The sequence below is a fragment of the Echiichthys vipera genome, assembly GCF_963691815.1.
Source record: "Echiichthys vipera genome assembly, chromosome: 5".
NCBI classification, from domain to species: Eukaryota; Metazoa; Chordata; class Actinopteri; order Perciformes; family Trachinidae; genus Echiichthys; species Echiichthys vipera.
The window spans coordinates 31,635,851-31,656,939 of record NC_139830.1 but is presented as its reverse complement, the minus strand read 5'-3'; the positions used below and the strand labels follow the sequence as shown (position 1 = coordinate 31,656,939).

General features: G+C 41.1%; 1 protein-coding gene across 12 annotated transcripts in view; it reads left to right on the top strand.

The window, feature by feature from the left end:
• Positions 1 to 21,089, top strand: part of myo18ab (myosin XVIIIA b) — a 199,368-nt gene that overhangs the window by 84,803 nt on the left and 93,476 nt on the right. For all 12 annotated transcript variants that reach the window (XM_083914286.1, XM_083914285.1, XM_083914295.1 and 9 more), the window contains 7 exons: positions 1,133 to 1,325; positions 2,582 to 2,668; positions 9,018 to 9,159; positions 9,259 to 9,418; positions 12,223 to 12,409; positions 17,569 to 17,776; positions 18,167 to 18,276. In XM_083914286.1, coding sequence (XP_083770412.1) covers positions 1,133 to 1,325; positions 2,582 to 2,668; positions 9,018 to 9,159; positions 9,259 to 9,418; positions 12,223 to 12,409; positions 17,569 to 17,776; positions 18,167 to 18,276 — 1,087 coding nt within the window. The remainder of the gene's footprint in view (positions 1 to 1,132; positions 1,326 to 2,581; positions 2,669 to 9,017; positions 9,160 to 9,258; positions 9,419 to 12,222; positions 12,410 to 17,568; positions 17,777 to 18,166; positions 18,277 to 21,089) is intronic.

The following is a 21,089-nucleotide window of genomic DNA, read 5'->3' as shown; positions in this document are numbered from 1 at the left end:
GCCTGTTTAACATGGGGGTCAATGAGAAACTGCTCTGTTATGAAACCTGCCCCTAGTGGACACTCAGAGAACTGACGCTTTTGGTACTTCCTTATTGGCTCAACCAGGAAGTTGCTGTGGTGGGGGCTTGGTGTAAACCCAGCATTACAGTTCAACTGCCATTTCAATGAATCCTTTCAGTGTTTAACTGTCTTCAGTGATTTCCCCTATTTCTAGTGATTCTCTAGTTATGCGCAGTTGGTTGCACTTTTCTTGGTTTACAAAACAAATCAAATTAAATATTGTGGAACAAAACTTCAGTATGTGCATGAAAACAGATTGGTAGAAAATCTCCCCCTTAGGAAGCATCAAAAATAACAAGTAAGGCTAGAAGGGAGTAGTCCTTTGTTGAATCTTTGTGTGGTGTAGTAGTCAGACTCTTTTCTGCAGTGGGTCGATACAGAGTGCAGCTCTGTATCATTGTGTGAATCTTCCTTTCAGGAGAACCTTTTATTGTTGTGTGTGTCTTTGCAATAAACAATTAGTCTTGGCAGCGTTGGACAGGTGGCTGAGAAATCAACGTGCTGTTTCACTTATCTGTAATACATTTCACACTCTACAGATCTGTTCTGTGCTTTTGTCTCAATATGCTGCATTTGCTTTATAAAAGCTGCACTCATGGTGTTACTCACAGATATCAGTTTTTAATGTGCACATTTATGTTTGTGTTATATAATCAGCAATATATTAACAGTTAAGCCTTACTAACCATGCATACACACACTGTGAGAAGGTATACCAGACATTCTCATGAACACACATAAAAACAGCTAAACACAAAATGCAAAAGTAGTGTTTTTCAGAAGAAATCTGTCAAACTGCCAGCTTGTTACATATTTTGAACTATTGTTGTGTTCAGGAAACTTCTGCCATTGCCTTGCATACATGCTAGGTATATGTATTAGCCTAAAAGAGGCCAGTTATAAGATGGTACCATGCACACATTCTATCGTATTAACCTGATGTATATTGAATTAATGAAAGTTAAAGTTAAGGCTGAAACTTCTCTCATATATTATTGTAAATGTAATCCCTTTGGGTGTCAATCTGCAGCTTCATCACTAAAGCTTCCTGATCTATACGTGTTCCTCAGAGCTCTGAAGTCCAGTCAGCACTCTCTGTGCTCCCTGCTGATCGTGGACACTCCAGGTTTTCAGAACCCTCGACTGGCTCAGCAGCAGCGGGGAGCCACTTTTGAGGAGCTCTGCCACAACTACACCCAGGAGAGGCTGCAGACCCTGTTCCATGAACGCACCTTTGTCCAGGAACTGGAGAGATACAAGGAGGTGCTGCTTGGCTGAAAGAGCACCACACTGAGCAGTGGCATGAACAGAACATACACACATTAGCGTCGCTTATTAATCCCAAGATTCTCTGCAATGAAATGATTCTCAATTACAGAAAGTCAAATATATTTGTTGAAATGATTAGTTTGTTCAAATAACAACAAATTATGTGTTCTTTTATCTACTTATTTATAAATGTATTCCTGATCACCTCTGGTTGCATCTACTCATGCAGATAGTTTTTTTAAGGGGCTACTGGTTCCAATAAAACTGTTTGTGAAACGGATTGTGTGGATTATCTGGATTCTATTCACCTCCATTGTTTTGATTAGAAACTGAAATCTCAGTTCTCGTCAAACCATCTGCATCGATAGATGCCACCAGAGTTAAAGGTTGAATATGTAGAATCTTTATTAAAAGCTATATTTAAAACAGTAATTATACACCCATGGGGGCGTTTTGAGGGGGAACAGAATGAAAGTGTTGCTTTTCCATAAAAACTATATTTAGTCTTAATTAATATTTTCAAACATTTTTGATGTGTTTGAAAATAAATTTCTGTCCCGTTGTGTTTCCATGGTAGCAGCCAATAGCGTCGGGGGTTGCCAGGGTTGTCTGTTGTTGGGTGCAGTTACTGTAGGCTGACACTGGGTGAAATGGAGCTGCTTCGGAGCCTCAGTGAAGGGGGCGTTATCTGTCCCAGCAGCTGAGTGAGCGGAGACGGGCAAAAACCAGAGTCAATATAGGCCAAGCATTCACTCCATGGACTGAGAGAAAGGAGAGAAACGGCATTCAAACACACGCCCAAATGGCTAAGTTTCTCCTTGATCGCTAACATCACTTTCATCTTTACATCACTTTCATCTTTACTTAGCTGGAACGGCTAATGCTCACGGACACCGGTCTCCTATAGGCTACTGGGCCGACTCTGACCATCCTGGCAACCCAACTGCTGAAATCATTATTTGTTGTTTATCTTGAGACACTAGATGGGGGTGTTCTGCGTATTCTCCCTATTCAACCTTTAACTGAGAAAGACACATTCAAAGACAGACTCACTTGGTTACTGTGCTCTGCAAAATCACATAAGAAGTATTTTAGAAGAATTGATCTAATTACAAACAAATGAACACTCACACTACCCAATCTACCCAGCAATGGTTAATTTCTTCTGATTTATTGTTGATCTCACAATCTGCTGGTAAATCTATCTCCTTAGGTTACTAACCTACGCCTTTATCCCCTCCTGCATCTAGGAAAACATAGAGCTTGCTTTAGATGACATAGAGTCCAGTACCTCACTCTCTGTAGCAGCTATTGACCAAGCCTCAACCCAAGCTCTGGTAAGCACAAGAAACATCACCACACTCTCTGTTTCAGGCATCTCTGTGCATGTGATGGCTTAGTGTTCTATTCCTTCCTGAAACCCGTCCTAAACAAGTGAGGAGCTCTACAATACTGTGTTTGTTTACAACTTGTGACATTTTTTCAAATCTAATATTTACCCTCAAGGCAAAAGCAGGCAGTGATAATTTCTATGCTGCACCAGGCCTGTTGCCTCCATCAATTAGTTTGGCTCTTGGTGAATATGGCTCTTTTTTTTTCTAATTTCCTCTATTTCCTTTTGGAATTGGTCCCACATCAGCAATATTAATTGGAATCAAATTTGTGATTTGCTTCGCTCTTGTTGCCTTGAAAGAGCTCCTCTTGCTCTGCTCATCATTTGGCCTGTTACTGCAAAGCCCTTCAATTATTAGTGGTACAAACGTGTGCCACCTGGCCTTGGAAGAAATATCTGCAGCACTGAAGTGTATTGCCTTGAGCGAGTGGCATTAATAAGTGTTTCACAACGTCTGCAATAGATTTGTATTGGAGTTGATTGAAGAAATCAAAGGTGAACAAGTACTCTGTAACATAAGCAAAGATCCCACAACAACACTTTTTCATAGTCGTCAGTTCACATTGCTGTTCCCACTACACAACTTGTTGTCTTGTTTTCACACTACCTGACTGACCGGAGACAGGGAGCCACACACTCTTTGCTGCTACCTGTTCTCATCCCAGCATGTCACATGAGGTGCGTTTCCATTAGGGTCGAATAACCTGGGTGAGGTGGGTCTATCTCGCCGAAACGCCCCTAATTTGCAGGTGAGTTGCTCAAGTGTCCATTTGAGCGGCCGTTTTTTTTCCCCTGTGAGAAGCCCGCTTGCTGATTGGATGTAACTATCGGTTACAGTAGAGCAGACATGGTGAAGTAGAGTAGACACTTTTATCCAGTGGTGTAGAAGAAAACGGTACAGAAAATGATCTGTGCACGGGCTTGTTAAAATGAGTGCTGCAGCCGAGTTGGATTGAACACAACAGTTAAACTAAAAAAACACAACAAATCTGATAATAAATAAATAGAAAAGAAAGAAATATATTTAAACCCAAAGAATCAATTAAGTGTTCTTAAAGTGTAATTCCGGCACAAAATCATCTCATGGTCTTTTTCGATACTTACATACATCAAATAAGCCATCAAGACAGTTTTTTTCGTGTATAAACTATTAACGGAGAAATCAGGTTGAGGCACTAACAGCCAGATGCGGCTAACACTGATTAGCTCAGAGCAGCACGGTGAAGGCATAAAAACATCTTTTTTAACCACTAATACTGCTGAAAATAACCTCTGCAGCAGCATGAGAAGAGTCCCTACACAGAAAACAAAGCACCAATGGGCTCCTTCCTGTACTGCAGCGAGATGAAATTGTTTTCTTTCATGTTACTTGTACATAAGTTAACGTTGTGAATTATACGGTCCACCTTAAATCAAACTACAACTATTCTGTATTTCTCTGGAGGAAGAACGCGCTGCTGTATCACTGATCATCCCCGCGGATCTAAACCCATTCAGAGTGATGCGTCACCTCCGGAGTCTCCTAAATCCCCCTGGGCCTTTTTTTGTAAAGGAAACACCGCGAGTGAACAGACATTTGAGAGGGCGTGGCCTGAAACTTTCCGAGCCACCACATTTTACCCTAATGGAAACGCACCTATAGACCTACAGCCCTTTCAGGACATCTTTGCACGACTTGTCAATGCACGGGTAACCCAACTGTGACGCTCCACTACGTGATTGACACATGGTAAATGTTGGGAATTCAAACTAAACTGAAGTGCTTGTTCTGATATCTAATATCCCTGTGGATGGCAAAGCCTAGTGTGTTTAATGCTAAATGGTTGTGAGGCTTGTGAGTCTGTATTAAGTGCAGTGACAACCCGGTTGCTGCTTCGCCCGTCCGTCCGTGGCAGAAGGTTCCGTCTGCAGCTGCACATACAGTAAAGGTTCTGATTGTCACAGGCGGTCCTTCCCCCTGCTCTCCTCTCAGCCCTTGTCTTGGAGTTGGCCCTTGGAGTCCCTGACTGCTCAGCTCACATTTTTTAATACTTGACACATTTCGCACGAGCACTAATATGCCCGCTCAGAGCCAACACTTGCCTCCAATCTGGGGCTTTTGTAAGTGAGCTTCAACATCTGTCAGCTAGTGGAAAATCAGGGCTTATTATTTTCATTTATTCCAGTAATCTGATAAGAAATACTTTTGCTTAATTAAAGAGCAATAGTAAATGTGCAAAAGAGAGAATAAAACCGCTCTCTTAATATGATCAACTAATTGGTTTCCTTTCATTTTTGTTTCTTAAATTGCAATCAAAACAAAATTGCAATTTTGTCAAAACAAAACCCATTTAGTGTCACATTCACACAATAAATAAGTGCCATATACAAATCTTCTCTTAACCCAACCAAGTCATTTTTGTAATTAGACCCACTGTATGTGGATCATGTTTTTGAAGTCTTTGGGAGGCACTGACAAGTGATACCACCCTGCTGGAATAGAAGCAACAGACAACATGAAGCAACATATTTAGTTTTAGTTTGGAGGACTTTTCGGCAAAGGATTTGCACAAAATGTTGTGACACAAAAAGGACAACCAGGAGGACAAAAGACACGCAAACACACTTTATAAACAATACAGACAGACAGCAAAGTGTGTGGCTTGTTGTTTGTGGTTAAATGACAGCCAATGTGTTTATCTCTTTGAAGGATCCAGATTGCACCTCATTGCTAATTAGGCTTCAGCAGCACAATACAGCATCTCTGCTTTGATTTGGAAATGCCCTGAGAGTCTGGTATCATTGTATTCTTATCAAAGGATGCCTGTTTTTCAGAGTTTCTACTTCCTTTCTTCGAGAGGATGATCTCTGACAAGCGCACACACTTAAGAATCCCATTGGCACAATGCAGGCTACGAATCGACTAATAACAGTGGAGAGCTAGGGATCAACGTTAGACTGACAGGAAAAATACGTTTACTGCCTTAATGAGCTGTTTATGCTGTTCAGTATCTGAAGCTTGTTTATCAAAGTCGACTGCTTTGGTAGTGAGCTTATTGCATTTTGTAGATCTTCACTTGTTTCCAATAACGTTCAGGAAAAAAAATAGTCTGGCCTTCTGGATGTACTGCTCTGGGATAAAGCAACATTCTAAAATGGTTTTGTCTCATCACCAATCTTTGGTCTGAACTAGAGTGCCATCAGTGTCTGGGCTAAGCATTAGAGATAAGGTGAGGAGCTCAAACATCCAGAGGGAGCTCACAGAAGAGGCACTGCTGCTTTGTGTCGATGGGCCAGTTGAGGTTTTTCAGGCATCTGTTAATGATGTTTCCTGGGCGCCTCCCAAGGTTTTTCAGGCCCCGGAGTAGACAAAGAACACGCTGCAGAGATATAAAGCCTGCTGGCCCAGGAACTCCTTTGGGTCCCCCAGGAGGAGCTGGAAAGCGTTGCAGGGTAGAGGACGGTCCGGAATACTCTTCTGAGCCTGCTGCCCCCTTTACGCAGCTCTGTTACAGTTGTGCACTTAAATGGAGTCCGGGCTACCAAATAATCACAGATCTGAATCTATTCTTTAAAGAACAAATGGCCTCACACACCAGCATCAAATGAAATGGGATAATGGGTCACCCTTCTGCTTGACAGATGAAGAAACTGCATCCAGATATATGAGAGGGTTGTGTTTCTGCAGAATCTTTATTTTGCTCTATTGTAGCAGTATAGTTGCTCATGCAATACAATTACATTGATCTGTAAAAAATAGAAAGAATCTCTTCACTGTCACTGTTGATGGGTGCTAACTGCAAAGATTTTAGCTGTGGCCAATTACTATGAGCCTGCATGAGTGTTTCAATTTTCCACACAGTCTGGCAGCTCACTCAGCTCTCATCTGGTGACTTGTTGTGTGTCTCACAAAGGATGAACCGCTAATAACGCTAGAAAGTTAGAATCCCCAGCTACAGTTCATTATATGCCTGAATTGAATCAAAGAGAATGATTGAGTGAGGCTACATGTTTGCATGCTTTTAGATGAGAAACAGAATAGCAATTGTTCTCAGGAGAACTGAGTTTGACTTAACTCAGGAAAGGAAAAAGCGAGCATATTGAGAAAATAGGAAGAAACTGGAACGAGTATTAAGTAGACATACTTTAATCCTTTGAAAAGGTTTAAAGCAGCTTTTTCTTATAGAACGGTTATTCTTTCAGAATGATCAGAGTCATCGATGACATCCTGTGCTACAATATACAGGGACAGTGGTTCATTCTATCAAGGCTTCAGGCTCTCACAAGTCTTTTGAATTGGGCAATGGCATATCATATGTTGGAAGAGGGCTACTGAATAAACTTGGCAACGCCAAGAACTTCTAAAGTGTTTGTACAAAGATCACTGTGAAGAGAGAACGTTCAGCAATGGTCAGGACAATGGTCAGGGATGTTTTACATTAGTGAAGTGAGAGAGTTATTTCAGCCTGGTTTATTTTCTACATATAGTAGATGATGTTAAGTGACGGACAGGTGACACACTTTCCAGGGTTGGGTTAGAACTCTTCAGGCTGAATCATCAGTGCAATAGTCTGTATTCCCAAATCATTTGATTTCCCCACCAGCAGTTCTCCTAAACACACTAAACACACTAAACACACCTAAACACTAAAAGTTCCTCTCTAACAGTGTCCTCTTCAAACCGCTTCACAAAGCTGCTGAGAGTGTTCAACTCAGAGAAAGGGCGAGGTCGACCCTGTTCTATGGATGATGTCATGTTTCATCAGACTGTGATTGGCTGTTTTGGGTCTCTCTCAGTGAATTCTTGATAGAAATACTGGAGATACATTTTTCCATATCCAAATAAAGAGTTTAAATCAATTGATTAAACATGACACAAAGGGTAATATACGTAGGCTGACTAGTCCAGTATATGTGCAGTTAATTATCAGCCTCTTCCACGTCTGACAGCTCGTTACCAATTAGCAGGTATCCGTGGAAGAAGCCTCCGAATGATCAGACTACAACAACCCTGATGCTAGTGAGAGGTGGAAACAACAAGAGCTTTGACTTCTGCATTAAAGGAAGGACATTATTAAAGCAAAATCCAGTTGGAAAAACTTCACAGATTTAGGAGCATTAAATGCTTTCTGAAATACTCCAAAAATATAGAAGTCCTAAAATTAGGACTGACACGCCCATTTTAAATAAAAAGAGTTTCTCTTAAATCAGCAAGTTAAGATCTACTTTTAGCTTTAAGCTGCTTTGGTAATACGGGCCCTGATAACTGCACTGATTTTTTTCGACTAGAAATGACTGGCAACTCACCATGTGATCATTCACTAGAAAATTGTTCCCATTTCTATAGTGTAATATCAAAAAGGTTTGAAAATAGAATAACAAAAAGTCTCTCATTACATTCTGTCAGAGATTGTTCATGCTCAACCCTGTTAAACTGTTCCCTTCCTTTGAGAAGACCTCCATGTTTATAACGCTGGGATCAGACTACACAGTACCAGCTTGATAATCACCGCACTGCTCCGGAGCCCTAGGCAACAACAGTGACTGTGGGATGTGACTGTAGCATAGTGGAAGACGTGTTGTGTGATTGAACAGACAACTGTACACTGTCACGATGAAGAGATAGAGGAGTGATGTTATTGTTGTCAGGTAGAACATGGAGACAGGCCCTTGCACCTTTATCTTATCTTACCCATCATCTCTGTACATCACACAAGTTCTAAAAGATGACAAGCTATAACTGGTCAAATGTGACCATCTGAAAATAGAATAGAAACAGAAAATAGAACAGTTAAATATAATGTTGACTTGTGTTTGCTTTAATCTTCTTTTCTATCTAAAACTCACTTTGGCGTACTGCATCTGGTTTTCAAAGTATTATGTTATATTAACTGTTACCTGCACATTAATTTATGATCTTAAAGTTGTCCATAGCATTTGAGATATCCTGTTTCTAGCTGCCTCTTTGGCAGTAAAATGTAACTGCAGGTGAGCCTGTTCTTTCAGAGCCTCCATCTCACGTTCATGGTCACTATGTGTTGTGTGTTGACAATTGTATTTTTTTTTGTTCTTTTGTAAACTTTACTGAAACACATTCACATCTCTACTTCTAGTCCGTCCCCTATATGTCCCCCTCTTAAATACACACACACACACTTAACTTAAAAGGCAATTAGATAGATGAAAAATCTTACGGAGTACAACTTTTAGTGATGAATTAAGATTGCTATAGACATCTTTTAATCATGGTCAAAGAGAAAGTTATTGTGAAAGAAAAATTAGGGGACAATTCTGAATGTTGTTATCCATCACAGGTGCGCACTCTGGCCAGGACGGATGAGGCTCGAGGCCTTCTGTGGCTGATGGAGGAGGAGGCTGTTCACCCTGGAGGTTCAGAAGAAACCATGCTGGAGAGACTCTTCAGCTATTACGGCTCTGCACAGGGAGAAAACAAAGGTGAGCACTCGAGCGGCCACCAGCTGCTAAAGCAACCAACAGCAGGTTGCTGGAGGTTGCAGGAACAACAGACACACGTTTGTCATACATGTGTTACAGGAGCCAGTCTGCTGCTGCGAGGAGAGAAGCCCCACCTCTTCCTGTTGGGCCACAGCCACGGGACAGACTGGGTGGAGTACAACGCTCAGGGCTGGCTGAGCCATGCCAAGCACAACCCCGCCGCCCAGAATGCTGCCATGCTGCTGCAGGACTCCCAGAAGTACGAACACTCACAGCTATCACACACATGCACCGTCCAGTTTATTAGATTTTGTGAAGATATTTACATGCTGCACATCCATGTTTCATACAGAGTGGGCTTTGTTGTTTGCTGAAAGAGTAAAACAAAACAAAACTCGAATGACTTTCCTGGGAAAAACCTACCAGACATTGAAATCCTGTAAAATCTATCTTTGTTAGAGGCAGTCACACAGACTAGCCAGAGTTATGAAAGTTACAGCAATAAATCATAAACACAATGGCGGCGCCAGAGATATTCTTTTGCTGGTCCTATGGGGTTGCTCTTTTCAGTGAGGGTGCTCTGAAAAAAAGGGTGCTCTGAAAAAACCCACAAAACCCCTGACACACACACACACACACACACACACACACACACACACACACACACACACACACACACACACACACACACACACACACACACACACACACACACACACACACACACACACACACACACACACAGCAAATGTCAAGCGTGTTTATAGTGTATATATGCATAGCTTGAAACATATTTTTTCGTCAAAAATTGTAGTTTTAGGCCAAGTTTAGGGTCTATGACATACAGTATCATATGCAAAGTTGATACATAGGAGATCACCAGAGACATGACAGAAAAGCATCACATAAGATTAATTCAGTTTTCCTCTATGGCTCTCACCATAACCATTACATACCCTTTTAGTAACTTAATACCAGAGGGGCTTCTCAGTTGCCTTATACAGTGTCTTGAAAAAGTATTCATGCCCCTTGAACTTTTTTACATTTTGTCCCTTTACAACCACAAACTTAAATGTATTTTTTTGAGATTTTGCGTGATAGACCAACACAAAGTAACACATAATTGTGAAGTGGAACGGAAATGATACATGGTTTACAAAAAATGTACTCAAATAAAAATCTGAAAAGTGTGGTGTGCATTTGTATTCAGCCCCCGTGTCAATACTTTGTAGAGCCACCTTTTGCTGCAATTACAGCTGCAAGTCTTTTGCGGTATGTCTCTACCAGCTTTGCACATCTACAGACTGTTACAGTGTCATTCTGCAGTAAACACAAGAGATATTCAGCTCAAGGGATATGGGCATAAAGTTCACAAGACTGCCAATATAAACACACCTTGAATATATCATTTTACACAGTTATGTTATGGACAAGTTTGTGCACATTTCAGGCTCAGATTCTGAGATCACAAACTCATGCTGGAGTGACCAACACAATCGAGTAATGAATCATCACTACAATGGATTGAATTTAATAATGGATTGGATTTATATAGTGCCTTTCTCTGTACTCAAGGCGCTTTACAGAGTCCAGGTTCCATTCATTCACACAGACACACATGGTGGTGGTAAACTAGTCACAGTGCCTACGGCCCCTCCAACCACCTCCTCAAACATACAGCAGTCGTACACATTCACACGAGGCAAGGGCGGTGAAGTGTCTTGCCCAAGGAACCGCCAACCCTTCGAACATTGGCTGACTCGCTCTACTAACTGAGCCACAGCCGCCCCTATAAGGAGTCAGGATTTGTGCCTGAGCCTCCAAATGAATTACTTTTATAAAAGGCAGAGTGTGTCGTGCACTTACTATCAGACATCTTAAAAACTAAACAATGCAAACCATCATCTCAAGCTCAGCTAACCTCCTCGGGCAGGTCCCCTTCCTCATCTCCATCCCCTGGCTTTTTATGGTCCTGGTCAGTGACTACACCTTAATAAGACCTATGAACATCACCTGTATTAGCCCTAGCAGGTTCACAATCCCTCTCTTTTCCAAGTTTTGATTGAGTCTCCACACGTAAAACACCATCCATTATGATGCTACTGATAAATATATGAAGTTACCAAAAAAGTGCCCTGGCTAAAAGGAAGCGGAAGTAAGGTTAAAAGTTGAACACGTGCTGCAACCATTGGCCGAATCAGATCACCTGTGAAGACCTAAAGATAATCTGTCTGTTTTAATAATGATGTTCAATCTGTTTTTTTAAATTATAAGTTATAGTATTCAGGCATAGATTTAAATGTTTAAATAATATTATAAATAAACCACAGACATTTCTTGGACGTGCTATGGATATCCTTGAGGTAGCTAGAGCCCCTCCCTGACGCCACCTATGCATAACTTGAACAACAGATGAATTGTGAATAAAATGCTGATATAACTGTGTGTTGACTCTATGGCTTCAAACATTCAGAAACATTAATATGAAAGGTTACCTAGACATTTATTAATCAGTTTTACATGTGTCTGTTCAGAAAGATCAAGCTAAACTATGAACATCCAAGTTGCCCCAGCCATCTCAGAATGTATTGAATGCATCACTGCAGCATCTGTCATTTGAATGTTAGTCACTTTGTATTCTCTTTTGAATTCAAAAGCATTTTCATTGTTTTTTCTGATGTAAATTGTAAGACTTCAATCCTTCATAGCAAAACACACACACACAATATGAGGTCAGATTAGATCGTCAAAAATATCACATAATTAATCAAAGTTTCCTAAGTGATCATCCTATGCTATTCAATACAGCTGCTAGTATAATAGCAAATAATAAATCCTAATCAAATCAGCCCTCCAGAGTCTATAATGATGGGGATCCACTGTCTGGAAGAGTGAGCCAAGCGAGGCAGGGGGTGTCCAACCAACAGCCCAATGGGCCACTATAGCAGTCACATTAGTTCTCTATATTGTAGTATTAAGAAGTGGCTAATGCGGTGAGGAATAAACACATCCTGTTAGTCATGTGCGTGCATACAAATGCCACTTATCCTTCTGCCACCACAGGAAGAACATCAGTGGGCTGTTCATGGGCCGGGCCAGCGGGGCCACAGTGTTGTCGGGCTCCATCGCTGGTCTGGAGGGCAGCTCCCAGCTTGCCCTGCGACGAGCCACCAGCATGAGGAAAACCTTCACCACAGGCGTGGCTGCCGTCAAGAAGAAGAGCCTGTGTATCCAGGTCAAACTCCAAGTGGTACGTGGAGGAGATGCTAATCAATCCATTTACTGTGATCGCTTATTTTGTTACTGATCATCCCACTGGTAACATGATTTATACTATATATGTGATTCATAGGATGAAATCATTAACTGTAGGCAATCAAAATGACCTGGATTCTTCCATCTGTCCTTCAACACATAAGATGTAAAGGTACAGTGCCTATAGAAAGTTATGATACCCTTGTGAAATAGTCACTTTTTTGTTTTACAGCCTGAAATGATAATACATGAAAAAAAAATTACTTTTCAGCGTGATTTACACATTTTGCCTTACTGCATTCGTGAAGTGAAATTTTAAAGTAAAAGTGAAAATTTCTCCAACATTTCTGAAAATTACTAAAAAATGAAAAACTAGAATGGTAGGGTTGGAAAAGTGATGAGTCCCTTTAGAATAACCATTATAAACATTCTCAGGTTTAACCAATCACCTTCCAGATTACACACCAAGTTAATGATTAATCCACCTGACATCAGCTGTGGTGGTTTTGATTTGACTTCAGAACAAAATCAGCTGTTCCTTTGATGTGATTTCAGAATAAAATCAGCTGTTCCTTTGATTTTACTTCAGAATAAAATCAGCTGTTCCTTTGATTTTACTTCAGAATAAAATCAGCTGTTCCTTGAGGATTCTTCTCCTAGTCGTGCATGGTAACACAAAGAATTCACCATGGTTTGAAAGATGCTTTGAAAAGAGCTCCAGGATAAAGTTGTGGATAGGCACAAGTTAGGAGAAGGATCTAAAAAGATTTCAAAGGCTTTAACTATCCCTCTGTGGACCGTTCAGAGTATTGTCCAGAAGTGGAAGGCATATGGATCCACCCAGACCTGGCCTAGATCGGACTGCCCCTCCAAACTGGATGACCGAGCCAGGAAAAGATTGATCAGGGAAGCTACCAAGAGGCCCATGGTGACCTTAAAGGAGTTCCAGGTCTAAATGGCAGAGGTCTGTCCATCTGTGCATGTGACAACAATTTCACAAGTTCTACATGTTTGGCAGGGTGGAGAGAAAGAAGCCTTTTCTGAAAAAAAAAATCACACTGAGTCTCATAAAAAAAATATTAAAGATTTTGATGCCATGTGGTAAAAGGTTTTATGGTCAGATGAGACCAAAACTGAACTTTTTGGGCTGAACTCTAAGCTCTATGTTTGTCAGAAACCAAACACAGAACACCACCCAAAACACCATCCCTACAGTGAAGCGTGGTGGTGGCAGCATCATGTTTTGGGCTTGTTTCTCTTCAGCAGGGACTGGGCAGTTGGTCAGGACTGAAGGGAAAATGGATGCTGCCAAGTTCACCCAAATTCTTTAGAAAACCCTTGTCCCTCTGTTAGACACTTGAAAAGGGGCAGGTGGTTCACCTTCAGCATGACAACGACACAAAACACACCTCCATAAAAACAACACAGTGGCTAAAGGACAGGAAGGTGATGTCCTAGAGTGGCCCAGTCAGAGCCCTGACCTGAATCCTACAGAACATCTGTGGAAGGACTTGAAGAGTGCAGTCCATCACTGCTCACCACAGAATCTGACTGAACTCCAACAGTTCTGCAGGAAGCTGGTAGAGACAGATCCAAACAGACTGATGCTGTAATTAAAGCAAAAGGTGCCTCCACAAAGGATTACATCTGGGGACTCATCACTTTCCAACACTGCCATTCTAGTTTTTCAGTTTTTATTCATTTTCAGAAATTTTGAAAAAAATCTCTGGAATGTTGTATGGCAACATGTGTAAATTAATCCGTAAAAAAATATTTTTTTTCCTGTGTTATCATTTCAGGCTGTAGAACAAAAAGAGTGACTATTTCTAAAGGTTATCATGACTTTCTATAGGCAATGTACCTGATGAATAGCTCCACCACTCCCAAGATCCTTGAGCTTACTGTTGATATTTTGAAACTCAATCCAGTTCACAACCGGGTTTCAATACACAAACATTCATGTGGGAGGAGGTTTTGGGATTTTTCAGCTCTCAGTGCAGATGCTGGGGATGCCAATGGGAGGATATTACACCACAAATGTGTGAAGGGTGTCTCTGCCCCCTCTGGTTCTCCGGTTGAGCTTTTTCTGCATGGCCCATTTTGGCAGCTGCCAGGTGCTGCCTGCTTTTCTTCAGACTGAATATAAATATGATGTTAATATATAGTATAACATGGCGGTTCAGACCACCGCAGCTGGCTTCTGATTTCTCTACAAGTTAATCTGATAAGAAAATACACTGATAACTATAAATTATACATATATAAATGATATATAATATCTGCACTTCTTGCTTTTCACCAAATCCACCATCCTTTTGTTCTGACTCCTGCTACTCTGCTGCGGCTCTACGGAGAGGAGCAGATACTTTCACGCGGGCGCTTATATGCAAAAATTTAAAAAAGTTTTATTTGGTGTATGCACAAACACTGTGTAACACCTGTAACCCTAGCAGATACTCACTGAATTTGACCTGGATGTGGCTTAATCATATTAAATACTGATTCCTGTTCACTGTTTTATACAGAACTGTTACAAAGTTTATCAAACCCCTGACAGCTGATTGATAACGAGGACATCATTTTCATCCACTAGAGAGTGGTAAAAAGGGGAGAGAAAGATAGAGAGAGGCCGTCACAGTATTAACACAATTCTTTACACTGTCTAGACAAGTGGTCTTCAATCGTGCCCCTGGTGAGCTACTGCCCTGCATGTTTTAGGTTTGTCCCTACTCCAACAGATCTGGTTCCAAAGCTGGTTATGATGTGCATATATTGCCCATGCTCATTATCCTTGACAAGCCTGACCTGCTTTTTAACGAGCAGATCATTAGAATGAGGTGTCAGTAGCTCTGCAAGAGCAGGGTTGGACACGACTGGTGTAGAACATTTAAATAAAGATTCACACACATTCCCAATGTCACCACAATGTCTCCAGATGTGCTGAAGAATGTCTGAAGAATGATTTGGATTTGCACATGGATCGGCCAACATCCTAAGCTTTCATGTTGTAGTCATTTTTGGGAGAGCAAACTGAACTAGTGCTTTTGTTACATTTACCCAAAGAAATCTCAAAACATACAGTCTATGTTCATAGCATTGTTTTATAAAAGCAACAATATACTGTAACATTGAATTTAAGTATTTAAAGAGGTTTTGTATTGACAAATCCGGCGAGCATGTGTATTTCGCTATCTTGTTGCTCCGCCATTACTAGGGTGGCGTCTCCCTCCAGTATGTGCGTCCTTGAATGGGAGCTGTCATTAGAAGTATTCTTTTTCTACTTTTTCCTGTTCTTTTTATGCAGCATTACTTTTGACAATGATGTCTAGGAAGAACCTGTGCAACTCTCTGCTGCTCCAACAGCAGTAGGAAACTTCAACTTTGGAAACAAACTGAATGAACGATTCAAACCTTTACCTCATGAAGAGCGCCGCTGTCTGAGGCCGTACTGTCTACATGGATTCAAACCTTTACCTCATGAAGAGCGCCCCTGTCTGAGGCCGTATGGTCAACATGGATTCAAACCTTTACCTCATAAAGAGTGCCCCTGTCTGAGGCTGTACAGTCGACATGGATTCAAACCTTTACCTCATGAAGAGCGCCCCTGTCTGAGGCTGTGCAGTCCACATGGATTCAAACCTTTGCCTCATGAAGAGCGCCCCTATCTGAGGACCTACGGTCTACATGGATTCAAACCTTTGCCTCATGAAGAGCACCTCTGTCTTAGGCTGTACGGTCTACATGGATTCAAACCTTTACCTCATGAAGAGGGCCCCTGTCTGAGGACGTACGGTCTATACCCTGGGCATGCAGATGTTCTCCAGAAGTGGATAAAGAATATTCACAGAGGGGACTTTGTTCCCAACAGCAACAGACGCTCAGTTTTGGTTCACACTCGTCAGTCTCACAGTGAACAGCATGAGGCTGCCTAGCGTAACACAGTGAAAAAGTAATTTCAGCTAAGCTAACACTGCTTAACTAGCTCACGTTAGATGCCTCTGTCAAGGCTGCCGTGGTCACACACAGTAAATGAACTCAATGTGGTGTTATTGTGAAATATAACATAAATTGCTCTAACAAGGGCAACCTAATGACCATAATGTAAACGTCAAGACGTCAAGAGTTTATCAGTGATGGAGGTAAATAATTACAAGCACTCTTCATGAGGTAAAGGTTTGTGGAGTTCTCCACTTCTATTGGAGCAGCAGAGAATTGCACAAGTCTCTTTCCGACTTCCTAGACATCGTTGTCAAAAGTAATGCTGCATAAAAAGTACAGTTAAAGTAGAAAAGGTTCACTTCTAATGACAGCTCCCATTCAATCGCACGCATACCGGAGGGAGACGCCACCACAGCAATGGTTGCTTGTTCACTTCCGGTACTTTGCCGGATACGTCTATTCTATTCAGGACATTGTAATTGTATTTCAAAGCCCAAGCACAGTCATAGGTGTTTTCATTGATACCTACATATGTACCTGTTAGGGCTGGACAACTTTCCCCATTATCCTTTTTTATTAGCACACAGAGCTTGGTCACATCATGTGATTCATAGAGTTGTTCTGATATTGATACCATCTGCCAGTATGCATGTCTGCACTGATTTGATACCATGTAATTTAGCCCTGAAAGAAATGTACTTTTTTTTGTTTTTCACTTATGACTGACTGTCAAAGTAGAGAATAAATGTCACTGCCATTTATACTCTATATGTATTTGTTTGTGATTTACAGAGGCTGTAACCTGAGCCAGGACAAACAACAATGATATCAATCATATAACATCAATAATAACTAAATTAATAATACTTTATATTTCTTTAATGCAGTGATGCCAGATCGGTGCTCGATATCGGACGGTACGCAAGTTCAGGAATTGGGATCTGTATCCAGGAAGGGAAAAATGCTTTTGTAACATCTCTAGTAATTCCCAGCATTGCTTCAGAAACTAAACTTGACGAGAGGTCTAATCGACCAGAGTAATTGACTGTGATCTTGAGTTGCTTCATTCACTTACTGTAGGTTGCACGTGGATGGATGGTTTGTGGTCTTGCACAAACTGGCACAATGCTAGATTAAACTATGGGAAGGAACATGAAGTTGTTGCATGGACTGTTTTAGAATCTGATATGTGAGTCACCTCCTTTCTGTTTTCAGGATGCTCTGATTGATATGGTGCGTCGTTCCAGAGTTCACTTTGTCCACTGCCTGCTGCCCAAAGCGGAGGCAGTTGGTGGTGGAGGTGAGCCCCGCGTGACACATGGAGAGAGCCCCGACTCGGGCCTTATGACTTTGGACGTTGACCTCCTGAGAGCTCAGCTCCGAGGATCCAAGCTGCTGGATGCACTGCGCATCTACAGACAAGGTAATGAAGTACTTCAACATCTTGACATTTCTTTTCCCTCTAAATGATTCAAGATGAACACCCTCTACTCTCACTGTCTAAAGTCATTCAAAAGTGTATGCTTTTCTATCCCAACGTAAAACTCTCTTCACATAGGCATTCTTACTGTTTGTGCCTCTAAAAGCTTGAGAAACCCCTGGAACCTTGAACATTCCCACCTTTCCAACCTTTACCACTCTTTTTTTGCAAGTTGAAGTATTTTTGTTTTTTATTTGGATGTATTTCTCCTTAAAATGAAGTCCATGACCATTGACACGTTGTTGGCTCTCCACTTGCTGCAGACGCTCCTCTAACCTTTCTGTTTGGTGTTTTTGTTTTCTCCTCTATGTTCTGCTCCCTCCCGGCTTCCAGGTTACCCTGACCACATGGTGTTTTCTGAGTTCCGCAGGCGTTTTGATGTCCTGGCACCACATCTGACCAAGAAGCACGGTCGCCACTACATTGTCACAGATGAGAAGAGGGTGAGTGTTTGGCAGGGTTATCCTGACACTGGAGTGCTGTTGAGGGTGGCTGGATAGAGAATATTGAAACTGTATGTTTGAAACTAAGATGTTAAATAAACACACATTACTTTGATTGTTGATTTTTGAGACTGATACCAATTTTAGAGGGCAAAACCCCCAGATTACTGATATGACAGATGATAAAGGGATTTTTTGAGCCGGGATGAAAATGGACTGTTTCTATGTGACTGTGTATTAGAATGTCTAGAAATTCTAGAAATGAACACTGAGAAAATAAAGAATAAATAAAAATAAATGGCTAAATAAACATCATGTTCAGTATTAGTCAATTGCTGATCATTTAAATGCATGAATTAAATAGCTAAACTGTAGATAAGTATTCATTACTCCAAACATCATTTCCTTAATTATGTTCTGTAAAAGATGTTTTCATATCAGAAAACACAAACAGATACTAATATTATATACTAATATGTCTGACTGATATATCTCTGGCTCTAGGTTGTTGTAGTAAATGTCATGGATTTGAAAAGATAAGATATTTAATATTATTCCTATTGTCAAAAATCCAATGAAAAGACTAAAACTAATGGGCATAAACCTGCAGCAGGAACTACGCAGCTCGCAGGTCAATGTAGTCTAATCACGGCGTAAACTTCTCAACTTTTAAAACTATGTCCTTTGTGGCTCTGGAGGAGCGTTGTTCTAAAATAATAGAAATAATCCAAATAAGCCTGATGTCAAATTGGGTAGAATGTTGAAACTATAAAGTCTGGAGATTCAGTATTTCTCTCCTTGCCCTCTACATTCTAATCTCCCGGTGTGAAAAAAATCCCTTTATTCCTCCTCTCCTCTCTCTGCTGTCCTCTTCCCGTTCCAAGAGCACTCTTGTGTGTAATTAATTATGATTGCACAGGCTGGCAGCATACGGCTACTGTACTGATTAATTACCGGCAGTGGGAAGAGCTCTTTCTTTCTTCCTCTCTATCCCTCGCCCCTTCTATCCCCTTGTCTCTTTCCACTCTTTTTTCTTGTCTCATTATCTTTCCATTCCTTTTGTATAGGAGGCAGCACAGTTTAGGAACATCCCTGAGCATATGATTAATGTCTTCTCTAGATTCTGTTCAGGCAGTATATCGCAGCTTTGCACAAAGGCGTGATTAGCCTTTCTGAGTGGGAGGTGGGGCTGCTAGAGGAGAAACATCTCTACATTACGCTGTTTTGAACATGATGTGCAAAAATGTCTTGTCTTAAAAGATAAAAAATGTTTTTTTGGTTATTTTTTTTAAACAAAAAATCTACCCGCCTGTTTGTATGAGTGTCAGTTAAATATGGAATAGGAAAAGAATGTTGAAATGAATAGCTGTTGTCAACAGAGAAGATTTAAGTGGATTCATTTAGCCGATCAGTGAAATCAAGTTCTCCTCTTTTTACGACACCATAACACACTGGCAGTAAAGTGGCTCACAAGATTCCTCAGAGATGAGCTTAGAGAGGATAGCCCACTCAGACAGAACTAATGGTAAACCATTCCTCTGGGAAGTCAGGAAGGAACAGTGGAGAAGAAAGAAAGGAAGGACGATGGATGAGAGGAGGCAGTCTGAGGCAGAGAAGGGCATATCATTTGAGAAATAATATGAAAGAATTGGTTTTCAGAAAAGAAGTGACAGAAAGGGAATATTGGTTTGCTGAGCCCATCTGAGAGTTTTCTTTCCTCCAAACAAAACCCCTGTCTTGCTGCTGCTGTCAGCCCAGTTCTGTCACTTCCTCTTTGTACAGCATGATGTTAGTAGCCAGATGGTGTACCTGCCCAGAGCTTTTCAGACCGACCAGGCAAACATCATTAGGCTGGGCGATATGGACACAACCTTCTCTCTCCATATAGTTCATTTCATATCTCCATAGGGATATATTATGGCTGGGCCATTAATAAAAATTTTCAATTGCGATTTTGGCTCCCAACGTATATAGCAATCCTGATCTGAGTATAATAGAAATAATTGTGATCATGATCTTTGCCATAATTGAGTAGCCATACGATACAGTATGTGTCACAACATAGTTCACAAAGCAATTTCAGTCAAAAGCAACTGGACTTGGTTATTTGTCTAGAAAGACGTTTCACCTCTCATCCAAGAGGCTTCATCAGTTCATGTACGCAACTGACCAGGCTGGGACTGGTCCAACTACCTGGTGTGGAGATCCAGGTATTTAACCTCTCACAAGGCCGGTGATGTCAGTGGAACCCTTTGTGCTCCAAGTGCCAAACGTCTTCCAAGACAAATAACCAAGTCCAGTCGCTTTTGACTGAAATTGCTTTGGGGACAACGATGACCTGGACAAATGAGAATATTCACAGGCGTATCACAACATAGCATGTTTTCTTGTTATTTCTTGAATAAATAGTCTACAGTATATGAAATAACCACATGGTCAAACCTATTTTTGTATATTCTTGTGTGATTTTTTTTTCCAGCTGTACTTTAAATGCACGATGTAAAAACAAAGCCGCAATCTTCAAATGAGAGTCCCTCCCTAGACAACGTAATTGTGTATCACAATAACTCGTATGATATCAAGTTGATTAATCAATATGGCAAAAGGAACCAGACTCACCAGGCGTAGCTTCTAGATTAGGCATAATGCCTAGAGCTCACTCTCCAGGCATCAACTCAGTCGTTATGGTCCCCACACAGGTTATCCACAGATCCATGGTGAAGGCTTCAGTCCTTTGTTTCCCAGGCAAAAATCTCCTCAGAATTAAAGTGTAGGTACCAGGGAAATAATGCCTTCGGAAGGTTGTTTTTTTT